The sequence below is a fragment of the Balaenoptera physalus genome, assembly GCF_965194825.1.
Source record: "Balaenoptera physalus genome assembly, chromosome: 14".
In the NCBI taxonomy this organism is placed as follows: domain Eukaryota; kingdom Metazoa; phylum Chordata; class Mammalia; order Artiodactyla; family Balaenopteridae; genus Balaenoptera; species Balaenoptera physalus.
In genome coordinates this window covers 35,483,873-35,504,695 of record NC_138893.1, presented here as the reverse complement: position 1 = coordinate 35,504,695, position 20,823 = coordinate 35,483,873, and the positions used below count along the sequence as shown (strand labels likewise).

Here is a 20,823-nt window from a genome sequence, read left to right as displayed (position 1 = left end):
GTGTTTATAATGATGAAATAAAACACTGAGTTCTAAATTTGGTAATTTACCACTTGACAGCTTCAGAATTCAATTAAAAATATATATATATATATAAAAGACGTCATATTGGCAGACTTAATTTTCTGATGTTCCATTTTCTGAAAAACTGTTAATGTTTAAAGTTTGTAATAATTTACATACATGTTGTTTTAACTGGTCAACACTATGGTCCAGTCCTCTTATTAAGTAGTGAAACAATGTTTACTTAAAATCCTGCGCAAAATATTCAATTATTGAAGATGTTTACCTCAAACAAATGAGAGAGCAATGGATCATCAAAGACTCCACTTAAAAAATGTTTCTTCACAAGGGCTATTTTTACTTCAGACTCATGCAAATATGGTGTTTAAAACTGGGTCATATTTCAGTCCAAAAACCAATGCCCCAGATAGACAAATAACTTCCAAGAACAGGAAATCCATAAATGAGATAATACTTAAACTCCCCCCAATTCAAAATAAATTACATAACTTACTCTGTTTTCCTTCTTTGTTTGTCCTCAAAGATGTCATTGAGATTGATGGCCACCTGCCCTAAAAACTTATCCAGACCCACCAGGGACCTGTGCATAACTACGAGGAAAAGGATGTATTTCTCTGAATTCCCCTGCATTAGCAAACCAGGCAGCTCAAAAGAGGCCTCTTCCTTCCAGACTGGCTCAAGGGTTTTCTCAGCTACCGAGGTGGAGTACTTCTCCTTGCCCAGCTGAATTATAGTGTACGTGTCATTGGTGCCACTTTTGCCTTTTGGCTTAAGAGCTTTGGCTTGGAGCACTGTGACCTGCACGTGGGTCGGAAACCACTTTTGGGCTTGCTCGGAAAGCATCATTCTGTCCTTTTTTCTCTGCACCGAGTTCACCAGCGCAGGCAGGGCCCCTCCCGCAGGGAGAGCCTGACTCCTTAATCACTGCATCCTAAGGACACTTAACGGAGACAGGCAAACTCACAGCTGCCCGACTTCCCTATGGCTGAAGTCCAAACGCCTTGCTAGGGCAGCCTGGGGGCACAGCTGCTGTGGGGGTCCCCTTTCCTCTGGAGAAGCACAGGGGCCCACCATCACCTGGCCGCGCAGTCCAGGCCTCCGCGCGGAGGCCCGCGCCTCGCGTCCGCACCTCCACGCTCCGCCGGCCCCCGGGACTGGCCCTCGGCGGCGACTGGTGGCTCCCAGGCCTCCGGGCAGGTGAGGCCAGGCCGCCAAGGCCCGAACGGAGGGCGGCGGAGGTGGGAGAGCGCCCCCGCCCCAATTCGCAGCCCCGGGCTTCCCGCCCGCCTCCTCCGCGCCTCCCGCCCGGCCGGCGCTAGTCCGCGGGCCCGGCTGGGCTCCTCCTCCCGACCCCGGTAATACGAACCGCCGGCGGCTCGTGCGGCCTCGCTCCCTCTCGCAAACCTCTCCCTCCTCCTCCCCCTCGCCTCGGCTCCTCCTCTCGGGCGGGCCTGGGGGCGGGGGCGGGTCGCTGTGGGGTGGAGTGGGACGGGGGGCGGGGGACGCTGCCGCTCCGGCGCGGGAGGACCACGGGGTGGGCCGCTGGCGGAAGGACGGCGGGCGCGGGGTTCGGCCTCGCCGCGCCGGCGGCTCCTAGCACCGGGCGGGCGGCGGCACTTCCGGGTTGTCCTTCTCCATCTTGATCTCGGGAATGCGACGGGGCGGGGCAGGGCCGGGCGGGGCCCCGGGGTCAAGGGTCAGCACCTCCCCGGTTGCCGTGGTGACCGGGGGCGTGTCGCGCGGGCGCTGAGGCCATGAGCTGGGCGTCCAGTGCTGGATGTTCCTCGAGCAGTTTCGTACCCGCTTTGGGCCTGGCACCGTGCTGGGCGCTGGGAACGTGGGGATCTGCACGGGCCGGCAGGGGGGCTCTGGGGACAGAGAGAGGAGACTGCTCCGAGAGGAGGCAGTCAAGGCCCGGGGCACGCCCGGTCTTGGGAGAGACCCAGTTTCAATCTTTGGAAGCTGTCTTTGCTGTACCGTGGATGCCCAGTGCCTGGCACCGAGCGGGCGTTGGATGAATGGTGGTGAAATAAATCAGTCCCTTTAACTGGCCGAAAACATACTTTTCCCCAACCCCTTATCCACTCTTCTCTTTTTGAAACGAGAGAAGGCTGCTAATTGCCTGGAATGACATCCCCCACTCAGACGACAGGAGAAAGGGAAGCGGATAAAAGATTCCAAAGCTAACACAGGGCTTAATAAATTAGATCCCGGGAGGCACTGGGCTGGAGTCAGAAGACCTGGTTCTGATCCCACATCTGCCACCATCGAATGTATGACCTTGGTCAAGTCATTTCCCCTCCCTGAGCCTCGTTTTCTTCACAGGTAAAACAGGTCTCCATAAAGTCTGAGACGCCATCGCCACTCTGTGGGCTTACGCGTCCAAAGGACCCCCTTGGACACTCACAGTCTGTTAGTCTATCTAACTTCAGAAGCCAAACACAGAGGTGATTCTGGTCGTATTCAGCTAAGTCAACTAAGAAAAGCAAACAGCCTCCCTCACCAAGGGCAACCGACAAGTTCCTTACCTGCCCTGAGGTCAAGTCCTGAGGGACACCAGCGCTGTTGGAATGCAAGGGACGGTGTTAAGAAAATGTGGATGTGTTAATACTGCATTTTTTCTGAAACCAGCCTGATCTAATGGGAAAAGTTTGGGTAATGGCTGATGAGTCAGGAGGCTTGCTTGATGTCCCGACTGCCAGAAATTCAGTACAAAGCTTGTGATGGGCACTTAGCTTCCTGAGACAAGGAACTTAGATTCTGGGAGCCTGGATTTCCTAGTCCATAAATTGTTGATAAAATTGCTACTATAGAGTTGGGAGGGGTATTAAGAGATTATACATATTCATTTCCTGGCGTAGTATGGAACATAATTCTAAGTCTCCCTTCCTCCCTCTATTTATTACAAGAGACATTCTATCGTTATTGTATTTATTTCTGTTCATGTCTTATCTTCCCAAGGAAAGTCTAACCTCTCTGGATTGCCTTGTGTATCATGGATCATTCCTTCCCAGTGTTTAGCAGGCAGTAGACGCTCAATTATTGAATGCCCTTCTCCCTTTACAAGACTAATTTTGAGAGTAAAACAATATGATACATGTGCATACACTTTTCCAACTTAAAATGACTATAAAAGTGTATTGTGTTTATTATTTTCAGGCAATGTTTAAAACTTTTCAATTTGGGGAGAACATTGTGTTCTCCATGTTTTCTCGCTATCCTCATGGATACTAGCTGCAGCACTTAAAACTCTTAAGCAACAAGGGTCTTTTCATTATTTTTTGAATGGAGGTGTGGGAGGGACCAATGCATTTGTGTCAGAAGAGCAACCATACAGTTGGAAAACCTTAGGGGGAGAGGGGATAACGTTATATTTTATTTTAATCTTGTGGAAAGAAGATACTCTCCTGACTCTAAAGGACAGCACCACAAACCTCAAAACTACTCAGATTCCAGCACATTCTTTCAAGGACCCACTGACACTTGCTCGCATCTATAGATTTCATTTATTGGAAACCACAGTTTTTTAGTGCTGCTTACACACAGTGGCTGGTGTATGCTCTGCATGAAGTAGGCACTCTAAAAAGAGACATTAGATTAATTTACCACCAAGACATTCAGGGAACCAAACTACAGATGAATCTTGAATAATCTTGAGCCATCTAGAATGAAAAGACCTGGTTTTAGGTCATTCTGATGAAAGTTTACTATAAAATGTAAAAAAGAGGCAGAATTTTCCATCTCTGAGAGACAGTATATGAAAAAGCCATGTGTAGAAAACAGAACAAAATCATCATACTGTTAATATTGCACCTGGATCCCAGAGTGGGCAGCTGTCAACCTGAAAGAAAAATATTCTCAGGGATTTTTAAAGGGTGCATTGGAATAGTCAACAGTGAAATTTCAACCAGGATGTCCAGGGAGAAATAAATTGACACCTGAAACTTACAAAAACAAGATAAACATCATGAAAAAAACTTAAGTGTAGAATTGTTATAAATTGCATTTTAAAAGTCCTCATGTCTCTATTAAAAGTTGTAATTAAATAAGAAATAGGCAACTATAATAGTGAATGTGTGTTTCTAAAGAGTTTAAAATTGTTTGGTAAGCTTTATTAATAATTATAAACTTGTTTACAAGTATCATTTCACCCATCTGAAATATAGCCATCTCTAGGGTAGAAGTTGGCAGCAATGGTTCACAGCAATGCAGTAACAGACTCCAACAAAATTCAGGGAATACTCTAAAAGCAAGAGCTGAATAAATGGAATTACCAACATCTCTCCCTGTTGCACCTAAATTTCTTTTGAGTTTTCCCAAAACTTGGCTAGATCCAAAATTGTTTAGTTTTACTATCTGGAAAAATCAGAAGTCATGACTTAATGTTCTAAGCCAAAATAAGAAAATAGCATATTCTTGCCCTGGAGAAAGCAAATAAACAAACAAATCAAAATGAACTAAATAGAATCTTGAATTGCATTATAAAAGTGTTTTTCTATAAGAAAGTGGGTTTTTTTCTTTTTTGATTATTTGTATTAAGAGTAAAAACATGTCAGTCGAGTCAAATATATGGTTGGCTCATTGTGAAATATAATGGTAATTATGTAAGATCTGAGATCAAAGTGGTTCTACAAAAATGTTTATTGTCTTACAGTTTAAAGATTCTTTTTACTAATTTTAAAATATACAAGGACCATAATTTAAACAGGGAAAAAGGATTGCATTCATAAGGACAACATACCAGAATTAAAGGAGTCACTTTTTAAAAATTATCCTATGACTAATGATATGTCCAGATATGTTTGGTGTAATTCCAAAAATCAAGGGCTTGGGAAAATAACATATCTTCAAGGAGGAAAATGCTGAAATTTCCAACTGTTAACAATACTGCTGCAATGAATAAAAATGATTTGGCCAGAAAGTAAAAATAATCAATATTTATTCTTCCATCGTGGAGGATTCCACAGATGAAAATATTTACTAAGTGCTGCACCTTTAATAAAATCCCATAAGGAGACTTATTCTAAGCATCATCGTGAATCTTTCCATTTTTTTCCCCCTTTGGGCATCAGCATCTTCAAAATTAAGACTTGCAAATCTATTGTAGGACAATTATAGTGCTCTTAGTTTTTAAATAGCCCACATATACATTGCGTAACATATACATTATGTACCAGATATTGTTTTCCACATGGAGGTTCAGAAACATAGGGCAACAAGAAGCTTTCCCAATGTACCATTACAATCTTCAGACTTCAGATACACACACACACATGCTGCAAATGTACATACAACTCAATATATATAAAATGTATATACATATACAATATGGCAAAACTCAGGGTTATGTTGGAGATATGTACATAGATAAACTCCACATAATCAGTCGAAAAGTAAACTTGGCAAGCCGATTAGAAATTATAATAGCTATTAACTAGTATTGGGGTTTTTTGGTGATTGTTTTGTTTTTATCACTGATTAATTTGTCTCTGGGATTGGGCAGTGTATGGACACAGTTTGTGTTGCAGGAGAAGCAGTGTGGTGTGTAGTTTAAAGTGCTCTAGTCAACAGCCTGTGTCTTAATCCCAGGGCTACGGATTCCTAGCTACATATCTTTAGGGAAGTAATTTTCCTTCTTTGGACCTCTGTTTATTCATTTGTAAAGTAAGAGTCTATAATAGGAAGCACTTAAAGCATTTTCTATCATTTAATAATTTTAAGTAGTACATCCATAACACAAAGAAGCAAATTGCATTATCATTATCTAATTGAATTTGGTCAATATACTAAAGCAGATCCCCTTTTTATGTAATTTATTAATGAAGGATTTTCTAATTCAGGAGAAAAAGATCTTCAAAATGAGAGCTCTCTCTCCCAGATGAAAATGATCATCACAGAAAGGAAGTAAATATAACTTTTATTTATAGACTCTGAATGAGGAAATTGACACTAACAACTCAAGATTTGGAAGAAATTACATAAAGGGGTTTTGAAAAGTATTAAACTTTTCATTTGTAGTAATAAACCTAACTTCTATTCATATTAGTTGTAGCTTTTTCAATCTATGAAGACATGCTGAGAAGGGTAAGAATTTGTGGACCAGAATACATATTTGTACATAAAAATGTTTTGTATGGATGTTTTTTAATTTCCTCTTCATGGTATCTTACTATTATGTTGTGCAATTTTTGTTTCCTCAAAAAAGTCAATACATGTTAATGAACAGAACGTGAACTGATTTACTTTAATACTTTATGGTATTGGGTCAAATGAATAAGCCCAATTTGATCTTTTCTCCTTCCAAAGGATGTTTAAATTGTTTCTAATTTTTCAGTATCATAGACAATGCTGCAGAGATATCCATATATGTCTCCTATGCACATGTGCAGGGAATTTTTTTTTTGGTAATCATGCCTCTTTTTGACAACTGACAATGAAATTATTAGGAGTTTGTGAATGATAGTGTGAAAAACCCATGGGCCTGAGCATCAGAAGACATGAGTTCTAATTCTGGCTCTGCAACTAAGGAGTTGTAGACGTGACAAGTCATAATCTTTCTGTGCCTCTGAGGCCCCTTCCACCTCCAGAATTCTCAAAGTTATATATAAAAATAAATAGATAAAATACTTTACATAATATATTATATATTACATATATAATAAGTATATAACATATTATAAATTTTACATGTTGTATATAGTATATAATATCTAATAACATCATATATGCATACATAATATGTATAATTTATAATATAATATAATGTATAATAATGTTATATGTTAATATATATGATTTGTTTCTATGTATACATATATTGTATATATTGATAAAATAAACTAAGTTTATATATGTATACAATTACTGAAAAGCAGAGATTATTGCTATCGGAGAAAGATTTTACAAAAACACAGGTATCTGTTTTCAAGTTGTGATTGTCTCACCATCATGAGTCTTACTGAAATCTTCCAGAACATTGCTACTTTTATGGATATATGTGGAAGTTAACAAGGACAGGATAACTTTGATTATTATTGAAAGAAATGTTTATCAGAGTTACATAAACTTATCATCCTTGTACTTTGTAAACATCTGTTAATATTTTTTCATGACCAGTTAAAATCCAAGATGGAGGATTTTTCAAAACAAATAATAAGGGATTAGAATTACAATATTTCGGGAACTAATATATATGTTCTTTTGGAGAGCATTAAACTGGCGAGCAGCTGGCAAAACCATTTGATGGGACGTTTTTCTCCCCCCACATAAGATCTAGAGCTCTCTCTCCCTTTCTACTTATTTAATCTACCCAAAACAAAGTAGAGGACTTTAAAAGTATTTGTTATATTTTGTGTGTTTGATATAAAGCCTGGGGAAAAGCATTTCATTTTGAGGGCTAGACCCAACTCTTCTTGTTCCAAGGTCAGATTTCTGCTAAGCAGTTTTCAGTCAGCCTGAACAATGTTTTAGTCCATCTGAATGTCTGATAATAAAAATAGTTTTGGCTTACAACCGGGTGCTTATCTTTTACATGGTCTGGATTAGGTCACCTTCCGAGCACTTATAGGTTATGATATAGGGAATGATGATTTCGAAACCATATTATAATCATTTTCTAGTTATTGAAATGATCATTGATGATCTATGTAGCCAAAATTAAGCATCAAACTTAGTTTGGCAAAGTAGACCTAAAAGTAGTAGTTGCTTCCAAAAAGTAAAGGAATAATGGAAAGAACATTGGACTGAGAGAGGCCATCTGGGTCAACCAACCAACAGCATGTATGACCTTGAGCAACTTAAATTCTTCTTTAGTAAAATAGCAACTTGTACATTTCTTCTACTTCCAAACTTGGATCTCAGGTTATCCAGAACTACTTCCCAATGGACTCACATCAACAAGCAACTGTGTTTTACCGTGGTTGTTTATCAGGCTTACCCAGGAGGATAAGGTATTTAGATTGTGTAATTTGTGCCTGTAACTGTGCTCTTGTAACCTGAGGTCTTAAGAAAACTTAAGGAAGTTTTTTTTAAAAAACTCCTGTCCAAACTACAAAGTGCATTGTATGAATTTCTAAGCTCAAGTTTTGACTAAATCATCTTTGTAATTTCAAGGGGTTTTGTTTTCCTTTTCTACATACACTTGGACATTGGAAAGGAATGGAGCAAACTAGCTTTGTAAAAATGAAGTCCGGTGCATTAGGCACCTCAGGAAATCAAGGGCTTGCAACATTTTCTAAAACAAGACTTTCTCCAAAGCTCCTGGGATACAGGCACTCACTCAGAAATGTTCACTCAACTTTCACTGAGTGCCCATCCCAGGAAAGGTTTTGTCCCTTAGGCACTACCAGTGTGACCTTTGGAAAATGATGTAAACTCTCTAAATTTAGGTTTGCTCATCTGCCAAATGGGTTGTTGGGAGGATGAAATGAGGGGTCATGTAAAGTTCAGAGAGGGCCTGGCACATAGGAAGTTCTCAAAAGATGTTCATTGCTATTGGGTTGGTGGTACAATTCCACTTCTCTTTGCAACGGGTTTCCTCATATCTGAAGACAACGGCTAGCAGCGCGGTTGTTCTGGGCTATTCTTCACCAGGGGGTTAAGGATCTGGAGCTGCAGCAGGTGCTTCTCTAGCTCAGCGGAGAAGCTGAGAGAGCCAGCCAGTGGAGACCCTGAGTTACTTTAGTTTCAAGCCAAACCCAATGTCGTTAGACAGTTTTTTCCAAATAAAAATAAAATAACTCCTTAATATTTCAGACCTTCATTTAATATTTAATACTGACTTTTTAAAGTATCATTTTAACAACTTAATTAGACAGATTTTGAGTTGCAGAAAAATAACGAAGACTCCCTAAATTATGTACCTTCTATCTCTACAAGTAGCTGAATTAGAAACTTAAGTAATAGATCATATACCACATAATATTGTAATATACTATATTTTTACTTAGAATTGTGATGAATTTAAAAACAAAAGTATGACATCCTTTGGTACACCTAGTAACATAAACATTCAGCGACTAATCAGTGTTTTCGAACTCCCATGTACCACTCTAATTTTAAGCATGTTATCTCTGTACTAATAATAATAGCTAATATTTACTGATTGCTCACCTTACGCTAAATTCTTTAACATTGCATTCTCATTTAATTGGAAAGAGATAAAGCTACAGCCAACACAGACATCACCATTGCCTTTTCCTATCCCATCACAAAGAAGGAGGAAGGTTGTACGGTAGACAGTCCTCTTAGGCATCGCTCACATCAGGATGAGGCAGGAAACTTGGAAACCAAATCCTTCATATCCTTTGAACAACTCTTGTACCTCAATTGGCTTTAAGCATTATCATAGCATCCTTGACACAATCCCAGAGCCTAACACTGCTTTAGTGAAAGCGCAGAGACAAACAAAAGACAATTGGTCTATTTTGCAGCTCATGGCATACTCCCTGGGGCAGCAGTCTGTTCTGTGGTGTTTGGCATCCATAAACTGCAGAGGGATTGTAGTGCATTAGTGAACCCTATCCTTTGAAAAAAAAAGTCACTTCTGATATCACTTCATTCTTCTGCTTTCATAACCCAATTTTGGGAAATTGTTGGGTTTTCATTCAGGAGACCAAGGCTCACATACCACCTCAGCCTACTGATTATGTTTATTAGACATTTGCTGGAGAGTAAAACACAATAGTGCATGGAAAAACATGCTGTAAACTATAAAGAATTTTACAAATATGAAATTTTATCATATTTTTTAGTCCTGTGTCTCTTACATGCGTACCTACTAGCATTCACACTTTTTCTTCTAGCATCAATAGTTGCTTAGAAGGATAGGTGTTGGACAGATTTAAAAGAAAGAAAATTCTAGTTTACCATCATTCAAGCTAAGTTCAACTCAATCAAATTTATAAGGTAATGAATAAATAACAACTTGAAAGCTACATAGATAAATATATGTGATGGGTCAAATATACCGTACTTAGACAGACTAAATTTAAATTTATTATGGAATGAGAATCCCAGTGCCCTCTTGGAAAAACACACCTTAGCAAGCTCATGTGGTTGTAAGGTTGATAATATGTTGATAACACCTTATGTGCTTCTCATTCTTAGTTATACCTGGTCCCCTTGCGACTTTCCTCCTAGTTTCAGGCAGCAGCTAGGAAAACCAGACTTACTGCACCAGGGTCCAGTATCAGCTTTGCCATGTCAAAGTAACCAGTAAGGGAAGAGGTAACAAAAGCCAAGGTTTATGCAGTAAACAAAGAATTTTGGAAGAATACAATTGATGGAAGAATTAGACTAGACGAAGATTTTACTGGTCAGGGAGAAGGGAAAAAAATAAGAATACTGGCACAGAAGGTCAAGCTTGTTTGACGTTTTTTAATGTCTCCATGACATTTCTCTTCCTGCTCTTGTTGAGCATAAGAATTGGGCATATTGTTGACAGAGCCTCCAGACCAAAAGCGGTTATCACTTGTATCTTGTCTCCTGGGAGGGTCCTTGAAAGTGAGCAAGGTACTAGAGCTCCCCAATCCCTTGCACCACGCTGCCTTGGAGCAGCAACTGTAGCAGTAGAACATCAGGGCAGGGGAACCCTAGGTAGAGAAGATCCAAGGTAACCCCCTGGGTTCTGTCCCAAGGAGAAGGGTAGGGAGGCAGAAATTATTACCTGAGTTTAAAACCTGAAATTATTAAATTTATCCAGTTATGTTTTCTGGATGAATTTTGACAGGGATAGAAATGGGAGAATCAAAACAGAGATTAAGTTGAATAATAGGGAAAATAGTTACATACATATCACCCGAGGCTGTGGCCTAAAATACTATACTCACTACAAGGGGTAATACGTTATAAGCAAAGTGAAGTGATTGCCAGAGCCCATGGATTTGAGGGATTCCTCCATGATGTTATAAGATGGTGTTGGATCCCCTTTTCTATCAGCTTATGGTGGTACATTAGGACTAAATGTTAAAATGTATTAGCATATATAACAAACACAACAAATGTATTAACCTGAAGTGATGTCTCTAGTGAACTTGGTCCTAAAAATCACCTGCGGTGGATTGGACACCTGACCTCTCAACAGCAAACAGAGAAAAGATGTAGAGCCTTGGTTGATTCCAATGGCAGTTGAAATTGATATTGTGGTGTAGCTTTTTGCAAAGTTAATGCAAATTTTGCATTCATTAATGGAAATATAGTTCATGAAGGTGCTCCAGTATTCTCCTTCACTCTCCTCTCCTGTTGCAGCAGATCACTGATCTGTGCCCCAGCCTGAGGACATTTCCTCTGTGCAGGTAATGCGTCTCATCCCTTGTCATCTCAAGGTTTTGCGTCTTCCATTCTTCCTTCTCCCTCCTGCATCTGAGCTGTTTTCTTCTCTACTGGATCAAATCTCATCAATATACGTATTCTCTAATACTTCTCATATTAAAACAACAATCGCTCATTTGACCTTACATCCCCTCCAGCTACCACCCCACTTTTCTATTTCTTTTTGGAGGAAAACTTCCTGAAAGTCTTGTCAAGATTTGCTCTCTCTTTCTCCCATTTTCTACTGAAAGTGCTCCAATCAGATTTTGTCTTCCCTACTCTACACCTACATGTTGCCAGAGTCAATGTTCAGTCCTCATCTTATTGGACAGATTAGCAACATTTGATACAGTTAATCACTTAGAGCTTTCTTTCATCCATGAGGTAAAACTGATGTTAGAATTTAGGGAGCAAAGACGTCTTAGAACAACACCAAGGTTCAAAGTGATGGCCTACTCTGTTGTAGTATTGGATGTATTATAGTTTAATGTCATTGTGATATATGATGCTTAGTAATGAAAATATAAACCAAGAGCTAGTTTCCTGTACTCATTTAGTGTATTTTTTCAATTATGTTTAAAATATGTTTTATATCCACCCACTGCTTCCACCATAAAAGTTATCAAACAGCCTATACTCGGTGCTTCTCTAAAAAGCATGATCACTAAAGACAACTCTTATTTGGTAGCTCTAACAAGGGACTTGGAGCTTGGACTTCAGGTGTAAATATCTGCATCCTGGGACCTTTCTCTGGTTTGGTGATGTTAAGAGTCTCACAGGCCCAATTCAACTTTTCTTGAGGCAGGGCATATCAGAGTAGCTCTGACTCTATCCCCATGGCTGTGGCTGGATGGAGGGAGAGATCTGGGACCCCACAGTCTGTAGAGGATTTCGCCTTCATTAGGGAAGTGGACAGAGCCAATTCTCTTGGAGTAGTAGGCTGTTGGTAGGCAGCTACGATGAATGACATATAAAACATTAAAACACAGACATTGAAGACTTTTGGTGTGGGTCAAATTTCAGGGTCAAGCTTCATTTAGGAACAAAAATGCATTCTACTTCTCAGCTTAATGAAATAAAGTGTTCACAATCACTAAATGTAAGCTCTCGTAACGTCGATGTTGTATGATCGAAGCCCATATTACCCCAAGCATTTATTTCTATATTCTATTAGTGTTTAGATTTTTTTCTTTCAATTGTTGGACTAATAATGACTGCAAATTATAATTGCTAATATTCTCTAGAGTAGAAAGCTTTCAAATCACCTCCCAGCATTAATACCTATTAAAAAAAAAACTGAGTTGCATTTGGAATTTCCTGGATTCTTCTGTTTGTCATGCAAATATTCAGCTCTACTCTTTTTATGATAATATGAAATAAAGTAGTTTCTCATAGTAACATTGTAAATCATTTGCTTTCTATTACATACAGCTGGTTTTATTACTGTAATGATTTTCTATGTGTGCCTATTGCAGAACGCATAAGATGCAATGTGATATTCCTTTATTCAGAATTTATATGTAATTATTGTTTGCCCAGAAATAATGAGATAATTTGGAAATACAGTAATTTATTGTAATACATTTCTTTTTAATATGTATCTACAATGAGGGGGGAAAAAATCTAAATTTCTAAAAATGACATGCCATCTCTTTTTGTTGTATAGACTAGAGTTTTCATCTCACTGAAAATTCAGAATCAAAATCAGAAACAGCTGAGGTAGTTACTCGGGTGCCTTCCTTCAGCTTATTCAAAAGAACATAGGATGAACGGTAAGAATTAAGTAAACCACAAATTATTTTGGAGTGTCTGGTTTGCATTATAAATAAATTTTTCACTGCTGGTTGTTTTTTCAAAAATATTGCCTGTATTTTTGATATTCATTCCTGTGATCTAATGTAAACTATGTCCTACCAGTTTAACGTATTGTTTGTTCATGATTACATTTTTTTATTACAGTCATATGCTGTAAATATTTCTCACTCTGCTCTTTTGGCTCTCCCCCAAATAGCAATAGTCTTTAAGACATGTCATGGAAAGCGTTATTAAGAAAACTATCCCGCTTTCATGTTGGCACATACTAATTTCACACCTTGAATAGAGTCTAACCACATCAACAACGACGTATCCATTTTTAAGACATGGAATTAAAGTTTATTTATTAAGAGGCAACAACAACAAAAAGTCAAAATAGAGCATCACTCTGGCACCAAAATTTTTTTCCTTATTGGTCTGGACAAGAATTTTTAAATACTTGCTGGTAAATTTGCATTAGTTTGTAGTTTGGTTTTGAAGTCTAAATGTTTGTGAACCTTTTCTTATATACTTGAAAACGGTAAATTTAGATAATATTCTCATATTTCATTCTTAATTACAAAGGTAGTCTCACCATCACAATGTATCCTGTATTAACAGGGAAGAAAGAAGATTTCTAGTTATTGTCTGTAGGCCATATATTTTAGAAGTGTGTTTAATTCTCACTACAATGTTCTGTTTTATTCTCATTTTCTTGGTGGCTCCATATGAAGGAGCAGAAAGTTTATAAGAGGGGGCAGAGCAGGGTAACACTGTACCAAGAAAGGTTTTGTGAGGCAGGTGTGATGGATGGGATTCTCTTCTTTGAAAAGGACATCAGTGATGGAGGGGGCAGCGTGATGCTGATTGTGCCCAGAGAAAGCCATGGGCACCATCCACACAGGGGCCACCGTACTCGTGGACATAGGGACCCAGGGAACCAGCTAGAGCAGCAATATGAGAAAAACCTCTCCATACAACCAGCTAGTGACCAGTTACCTTCCTCTTCCCAGGGGTGTGAGTTCTTCAAAGGGGGAAGGGTCATCTCAAGCCATGTCCCCTCCCCCTCTTGCCTCACTCCCACTTAAAAGGAAGGCCAACCCGCCTTGCCCTCCCAGGTCCCTTGAGCCACACATCTGGGGTAAGGTAAGGTTGGGTGAGTGCTTTGAAGAAGATGTAAATTGAACTTTATAAGCCAGACCAGATAGGTTTGTGTTTAAACTCCAGAGTGGCCAGAATATTATGAGAGCTGCTGAAGATATTCTGAAGGGATGTGTTGATCATTAACTTCTTAAAAAACCACCAGAAAACCAATTGATCAAGCCAGGAGAAGTTTATTAGACCTACTGCAATAAGAGAGAACACCACCTTGACAAAGTCTCAGGGGTGCCTCAAAGTGGGGAGTTGGGAAGGGGCCTAAGGGTCTGGGCTGGTGATGCTGGGGCAGGTTTTGCGAGGCAGGAGTAGGGGTCACTGGGTGAGCCCGGGCAGTCTGTGACGTAACAGCTTTGGCTAAGTGCAAATCAAGACTCCAGTCTTGGAATGAACCTTGTTGAGCAAGTAGCTAGTCTTGATCAGTAAGCTATTTAGTTGACTCTTGTCTTCCAGAATGGGTTTATGATGTTATCTTCCAAAACAAGTGTTTTCCGGACCAAACTGCCTAGTGATTTTGCTTGATCTCAGTAATGTTTAACACGGGGACCGGACATTTTTCCTGGCGTCAGTACTACTTATCCCACGGATAAGAAATTACAAGCCTTCCAATGAGAAAGATAGGCTTTCCCAAAACAATGTTAAAAGCAGTGATTGGATAAACATAAATCCAGTTTATACCCCACTTCATTGAGACTTTGAAATAAATCAGTTGTACTATATCATTATTCTCAATTGCAATTGGAAACTAACCTTGTCCAAGATCACAAAACGAATCAGAGGAAGAGTCCGGATTCAAACCCAGGTCTGCGTAAGAACCCTCTGGCTTAGATATTTGCCACCCCACTGACCTGGGTTGCTACGCTCTGACCTTAAAAATCTGTTTTTGTTTTTTTTTTCCCCACTGTACCGTACTACCTGCAATGAAAGTAGAGCTAAGCCATTTTTCTTAGCAGAGCTTCAGTACAATTTATTTTTTCCTTTAGTGCTTAAAACAAGAATATGTCCTTGGCAGGACGCATCTTGGTACTTCGTTTCATGCTCTCTTGCACCGTCTGTTATTTCTGTCTTTTCTCTTCAATAACATTGCAAAAAGCTGGAGCTGCTTCTTACACTTCTTTGATATCTTCCAGCACTTAGAGGGTGCTAAGCATAGACTAGGAAAGCAATACTACATTGAATTGAATTGAAATGTTTACCACTCCTTGGGTAATCATATCTCCACTACAGAGTTTTAGCTACTATTTAAAACACAGTTGCTCTGCCAAATATTTGTTGTAAAGAATAAGCAAATATTTCCCAAAATGTTCAGGCAAGCACATTACCACTGCAAACAGATATTTCACTGGGAAGTTTTTCTCTTACATTCAAAATCTTAAAAAAAAAAAAGTCACAGTGCCTCATCTGCATCAGAAGTAAAGATAAAACTACAGACACATTTGTAAAACAAAGACCAACTGGCATTTCAGCTCCAAAACAGAGGGTGGATTTTCTCCATATGTTAATCAAAGATGGTCGTTTCAGCCAACTCTTGAGATGGTGGCGGTTGGTCCCCAAATATGCTAAATAAAACAAAACAAACAAACAAAACCTCTTATAGGGAGTGGAGTGAGGATGGAAAAATGTGTGTGTGTGTTGGGGGGGGCGGGTACTTGTTTTCCTGAGAACATTCTTCAGAAGCTGTAGCCTTTCAATGCTCCTTAGCTGCCCCTCCTCACCTCCACAGACCACCTGCAGACCTTCTGGCTGGCCTTTTGCTCTTTAGGGTTGCCACAAAGACTCACATCACTTGATTTTCTTACCTGGATTAAAATGCTGGCAATTGGGGACCTTATGCGATGTTATTTCCGGAGGGTCCCACATTCATCTAGGGACAGCCAGAGCTCCAACCATTTTCATGAAGAGTACTTGTTTTCCATAAAATTTTGAACTGTTAAAAGATGAAGGAAACGAGCACAAGGTGGCCAGTGGTCACGGTGCTTTTAGTGGTTTATTTTGAAATTTAGTGAAACAGACATTTTACTGTCAGCATTTCGATGATGATCGCTCACTGCTTCTTCTTTGAGGAGGCAGCGAGGTAGTTAGGAGTGGTTCTTAACCACGGGTAATGGATAGTGCATCTGCCCAGTTAAAAACTTCAAAACAAATGGAGCGTGTGCATTGCAGACTCTAAGAAACCGTTTGTTCTTTCTCCAATGAAGATCAACTAGCAGAGCAGAATGGAGAACCAGGTAATTCTTTTAGATCCCAAAGCTTTGATTTCAAATTACCTAGAAAATGTATGGGTTGCATTTTTGTGGTGGTGTCGAAACTGAAGCAATTTTTGGAGTTATTTAGCAAACAGCTTTAATTATCCATTTTATTAAGTGATCAGACTCAACGACAAACATGCAGGGAATTCAGAAAAAAATCCGGTCTTGCATGAGGATAATTTGCAACAGAAATGGGCTCTTTTTATCTGACAGGTGAAGCATGCTTCCCTGCTTTGGAGAGAAAACACATTAACCCTCCCTCTCCCTACCTCTCATTTCTTCTCTCTTCTTTGGTTTTTACTTTTCTCCACTTTCCCTCTACTTCCAGTGCAAACTCATTGTTTTATTGTTCCTAGTTCAGAATGCTTGGAGTTGTATAGACAAAACATTTCTTTGTTTGATAAAGAAATTGCCATTTTTATACAAGGTCACGTTGAAGTTACTGCCTACAGTGTCATTACAGTTTCTTATATATTTACCTCCTTTGGAGCTTCCCTTTTCAAACTATACCCTTTTAACCAAAAAACAAACTAAAATGACTTGTTCTGGGTGGGCTTTGAATAAGGGCCTTTTATCATGAGACCCTCCATAACGCCACATGAATGTCACAAAGGCTTTTCAGGTAAGGGGGCTGTGATTGTCTAGATACAGAAGCTCTGCAAAGAAATATTTCTCCAAGCATTTGATGGCTAGGAGGGAACGAATACTTTGATTCTGAAGAATGTCACCTATTCCTCAGCTTTTATCTCTGTTTGGTTTTTGGGGAGTTGGCCTCCGGTTTGATAACAGGTCTTGCCCTTGTCTTGTGACCAAACCTTCTGGTACCTGGTCCCTGTGTTCTGCCTCCTCAGTGCCCACTCTCTCCTTTTGTCTGCTTGTTTTGACCTTGGTTTATTAACCTCATTAACTCAGGCTACACAAACCTCTAGCGGAGGCCAACTGTACCCTTCGGGCACACGGCTGCCCCCTCCCGATGCAGCCGCTGCTGGGAGCCCAGGCCCAGCTAACCGAGAACAGACACTCCCACTTGGTTAGGATCTTCCCTCAGGGAGCCAGAGTTGAGTTCAAGTAGGTTAAAGCATTACATTTGTAAATTTGTAAAGGATCAAGTTGTGAGAAGAAGGGCAATCTTGTTCTTTGAGACTTTATTAGCCAGTAAATGCAATATGATACATTTATAGGAGCGAAGACCCAGATTTTCTGAACTTCACTGAGCCAGAAAGATGTGTTTTATTTCATAGAGTTTATGGAATAACTGCAGCATAGGTATGTTTTTACAAGACACGACATTGACTTGAGGTAATCATAAAGTAAAAATGGGCAGTAACTACCTTCAGGTCTAAGTATAATTTATATACATATTTACCCAATCAAATGCAAAGACCCCAAACCAGATGTTTTTCATTTTTGCTTTAATTTTTAAGCTCTTTCGTTGCTTTTTTGATGTAAAAGAAGTTGGATTAACCTTTATAAAAAATGTTGCTTGCAAGCTGGTATAGAATGCATAATAGAATGCACTGACTACGGCAACACACATTCATATCAGCAAAAAGTGACATGAGGTCATATTAAAAAGTTCCTCACTGTGACAAAATAAATCAGAACGCTTTACAGCTTGTTATCATTTTGCTAAGAAAACAGAGCTACTGAACCTTTTAGATGGAAAACCTGAACATAGGCAAGAAAGGTTTTACAGATGATGCCAAAATTCTAGAGCTGTATGTTGACACAGGACTACTTTAATATTGTTATTTTTGTTATGCATTCTTGTTATTTTTCTGTTCTATTCGTGTCATTTCTTGGCTCCTGAAAACTAAATGTTCTGTGGGGAAAAAGCTATACATTTTAGGACCAGCATGAAGGGCAGTACAAACTATTTAGGGAAGGCAGAGAGTATAAATAACAGGGATAGAAAATTGTTGGATAAGTAGGTAGATAGGTAGATGTTAGATGACAGATTAGATAGATAGATAGATGATAAATAGATGGTGACCCTTAATTTTGAATCTCTTGTTTGTATTTATCATATGCTGGAAAATTAGCTGACTTAGCAAGAAGTTTTCAAGGAAGGACATAAATAAATTTAGATGGTTGGCTTAAAAATATTTATTATTTTTAATTATTGAAGTGTTTTTTTCCATTTAGAATGGCAAAAATGTGGTAGCACTTCATTAACTTCTACTCTTGTGCATTCTTAGTGCACGAGACAAACAAATCAAGTGACACAAAACAAAGCATGAGCGTCTCTGATCACCCTCCTACTCTTGTGTCCCACTCAAAGGGGGGCGTGGTCAGAGGTGGGTGTACATTCTTTCCGTCCTTTTCTTTTTTTTCTTTTTTTTTTTTTTTTTAATTATTTACTTATTCATTTATTTATTGGCTGTGTTGGGTCTTCGTCTCTGTGCGAGGGCTTTCTCTAGTTGCGGCAAGCGGGGACCACTCTTCATCGCGGTGCGCGGGCCCCTCACTATCGCGGCCTCTCTTGTTGCGGAGCACAGGCTCCAGACGCGCAGGCTCAGTAGTTGTGGCTCACGGGCCTAGTTGCTCTGCGGCACGTGGGATCTTCCCAGACCAGGGCTCGAACCCGTGTCCCCTGCATTGGCAGGCAGATTCTCAACCACTGCGCCACCAGGGAAGCCCTCAGTCCTTTTCTATGTGTTTCACACATATATGTACCTATCTATACATATCTTGTTTATATACATAAGATCAACACATATATATATATATATATGTATATAAATTCTTCAGTTTCTTAAACTCCGTATGTCATGGAGCTCATTTTAGGCAAGTACACATAAGTCAACTTCTTACTTTTTATTGGCCTCATAGAATTTCATAGCATGAATCTATCATTATTCAGTTCTCTATTATAGTACACTGTAGTTATTTCCAGTGTTTTACTGTTATAAAATTCTACGGTGAATATCCCTGTGAATTGCTTTTTAAAAAGTGGGAGTATTTCTTTAGGATAGTTTCCCAGAAATGAAATTGCTGGGTCGAATAGTAAGCCTTTTTAAAATTTTATAGGTTTTGCTAAACTGCCTTCCAAAAAGCTTATCTTTTCACTAAATGTATGCGTGCCTGTTTTCTCACCTCCTTAAAAGCCCTTGAGACTACACATCTTTTCTGGTTTGTTTTATCTTTTCAATTGTGTGAGTGAACATTTATATTTTATTATTGTTTTGATAATTTATTTACTTAATTATAAGTAAACTTAATTGAGCATTTATTTCTTTATTTAATATACAGTTTCTTTGTGAATTGCCTATTCCTATTTTGTCCATTTTTCTTTTTTTTAATTTATCTTCAGTAATTTGTTGAAGCTTTTATGTATTTTGGATTTAATCTTCTCTCTGTTAACTTTGTTGCAAGTATTTTCTACTAGTCTTTTTTTCTTTTTTTTTTTTGCTTTGTTTATTTTTGAATACTGTTGGAGCATGTAAAACTATTGCTAGCACTTAAACATTTCAAGAAATCAGTTAGCTGACATATATATATATATATATATATATATATATATTCAGTTCCACATTAGTTAAATAATTTTTAAAACCTAAACTTGAATTTTATTTATTATACTCTGAGTTTGTTCAAAGTACCTTTTAAAGTTTTTTCTCTAGACCTTAACTCTTTCCCTATTAAAAACACTGTTCCATATTATCACTTTCACCTTTTAAATTTTGTCTATGTAAAAGGATATCAAAATATGAAAGGTTTATTTTAACACCTGTGGCAGACAGACCCTAAGGTGACCCCCAATGAACCCTGCCTTCTGATGTTCACATCCTTATATAATCTCCTCCCTTTGAGTGTGGGCAGGACCTGTGACTTGCTTTTAACTCTTAGAATATGGCAAGGGCGATGGGATGTGACTCCCATTACATCACATTATATGAATTTCTTTCTAGATCTCAGTCTCATGCTGCTCTTGAAGAATTAAGCTGCCATGTTGTGAACTGCCTATGGAGAAGTTCATGTGGCAAGTAGCATGGACAGCCTCTAGGAACTAAGGATGTCAGTCATACAGCACCAAGAAATGAATTCTGTCAACCACCAGAATGAGAATGGAAACAGATTCTTCCCCAGTCGAGTCTCCAGATGAGATCACAACCTAGCTAGTACTTTGACTGTAGCCTTGTTAAGACTCTTAGCAGAGCAGCTATGCTATGCCAGACTCCTAAACCACAGAAACTTTAAAATAATAAACATGTATTGCTTTAAACTGCTGTGTTTGTAGTAGTTTGTTACACAGCAATAGGTAGCTAAAATAGCACCCACATTTGAAATA

General features: G+C 39.1%; 1 protein-coding gene and 2 long non-coding RNA genes across 7 annotated transcripts in view; 1 reads left to right on the top strand and 2 right to left on the bottom strand.

Moving 5' to 3' along the window:
* Positions 1-1,668, bottom strand: part of RAB11FIP2 (RAB11 family interacting protein 2) — a 41,381-nt gene extending 39,713 nt beyond the window's left edge. For all 5 annotated transcript variants that reach the window (XR_014253386.1, XM_082424784.1, XM_082424785.1 and 2 more), the window contains exon 1: positions 518-1,668. Coding sequence is in view for 4 of the 5 variants with exons in the window: in XM_082424784.1 (XP_082280910.1) it covers positions 518-870 (353 nt within the window). In the remaining variant the exon portion in view is untranslated. The remainder of the gene's footprint in view (positions 1-517) is intronic.
* The window catches only part of LOC309642837, a 259,826-nt gene that overhangs the window by 48,434 nt on the left and 190,569 nt on the right, over positions 1-20,823 (bottom strand). The gene's annotated exons all lie outside the window — the stretch shown is intronic.
* LOC309642833 lies at positions 12,250-20,757 on the top strand. The gene is made up of 2 exons (XR_014253402.1): positions 12,250-13,106; positions 20,444-20,757. It is a non-coding gene; the product is annotated as an uncharacterized lncRNA (long non-coding RNA).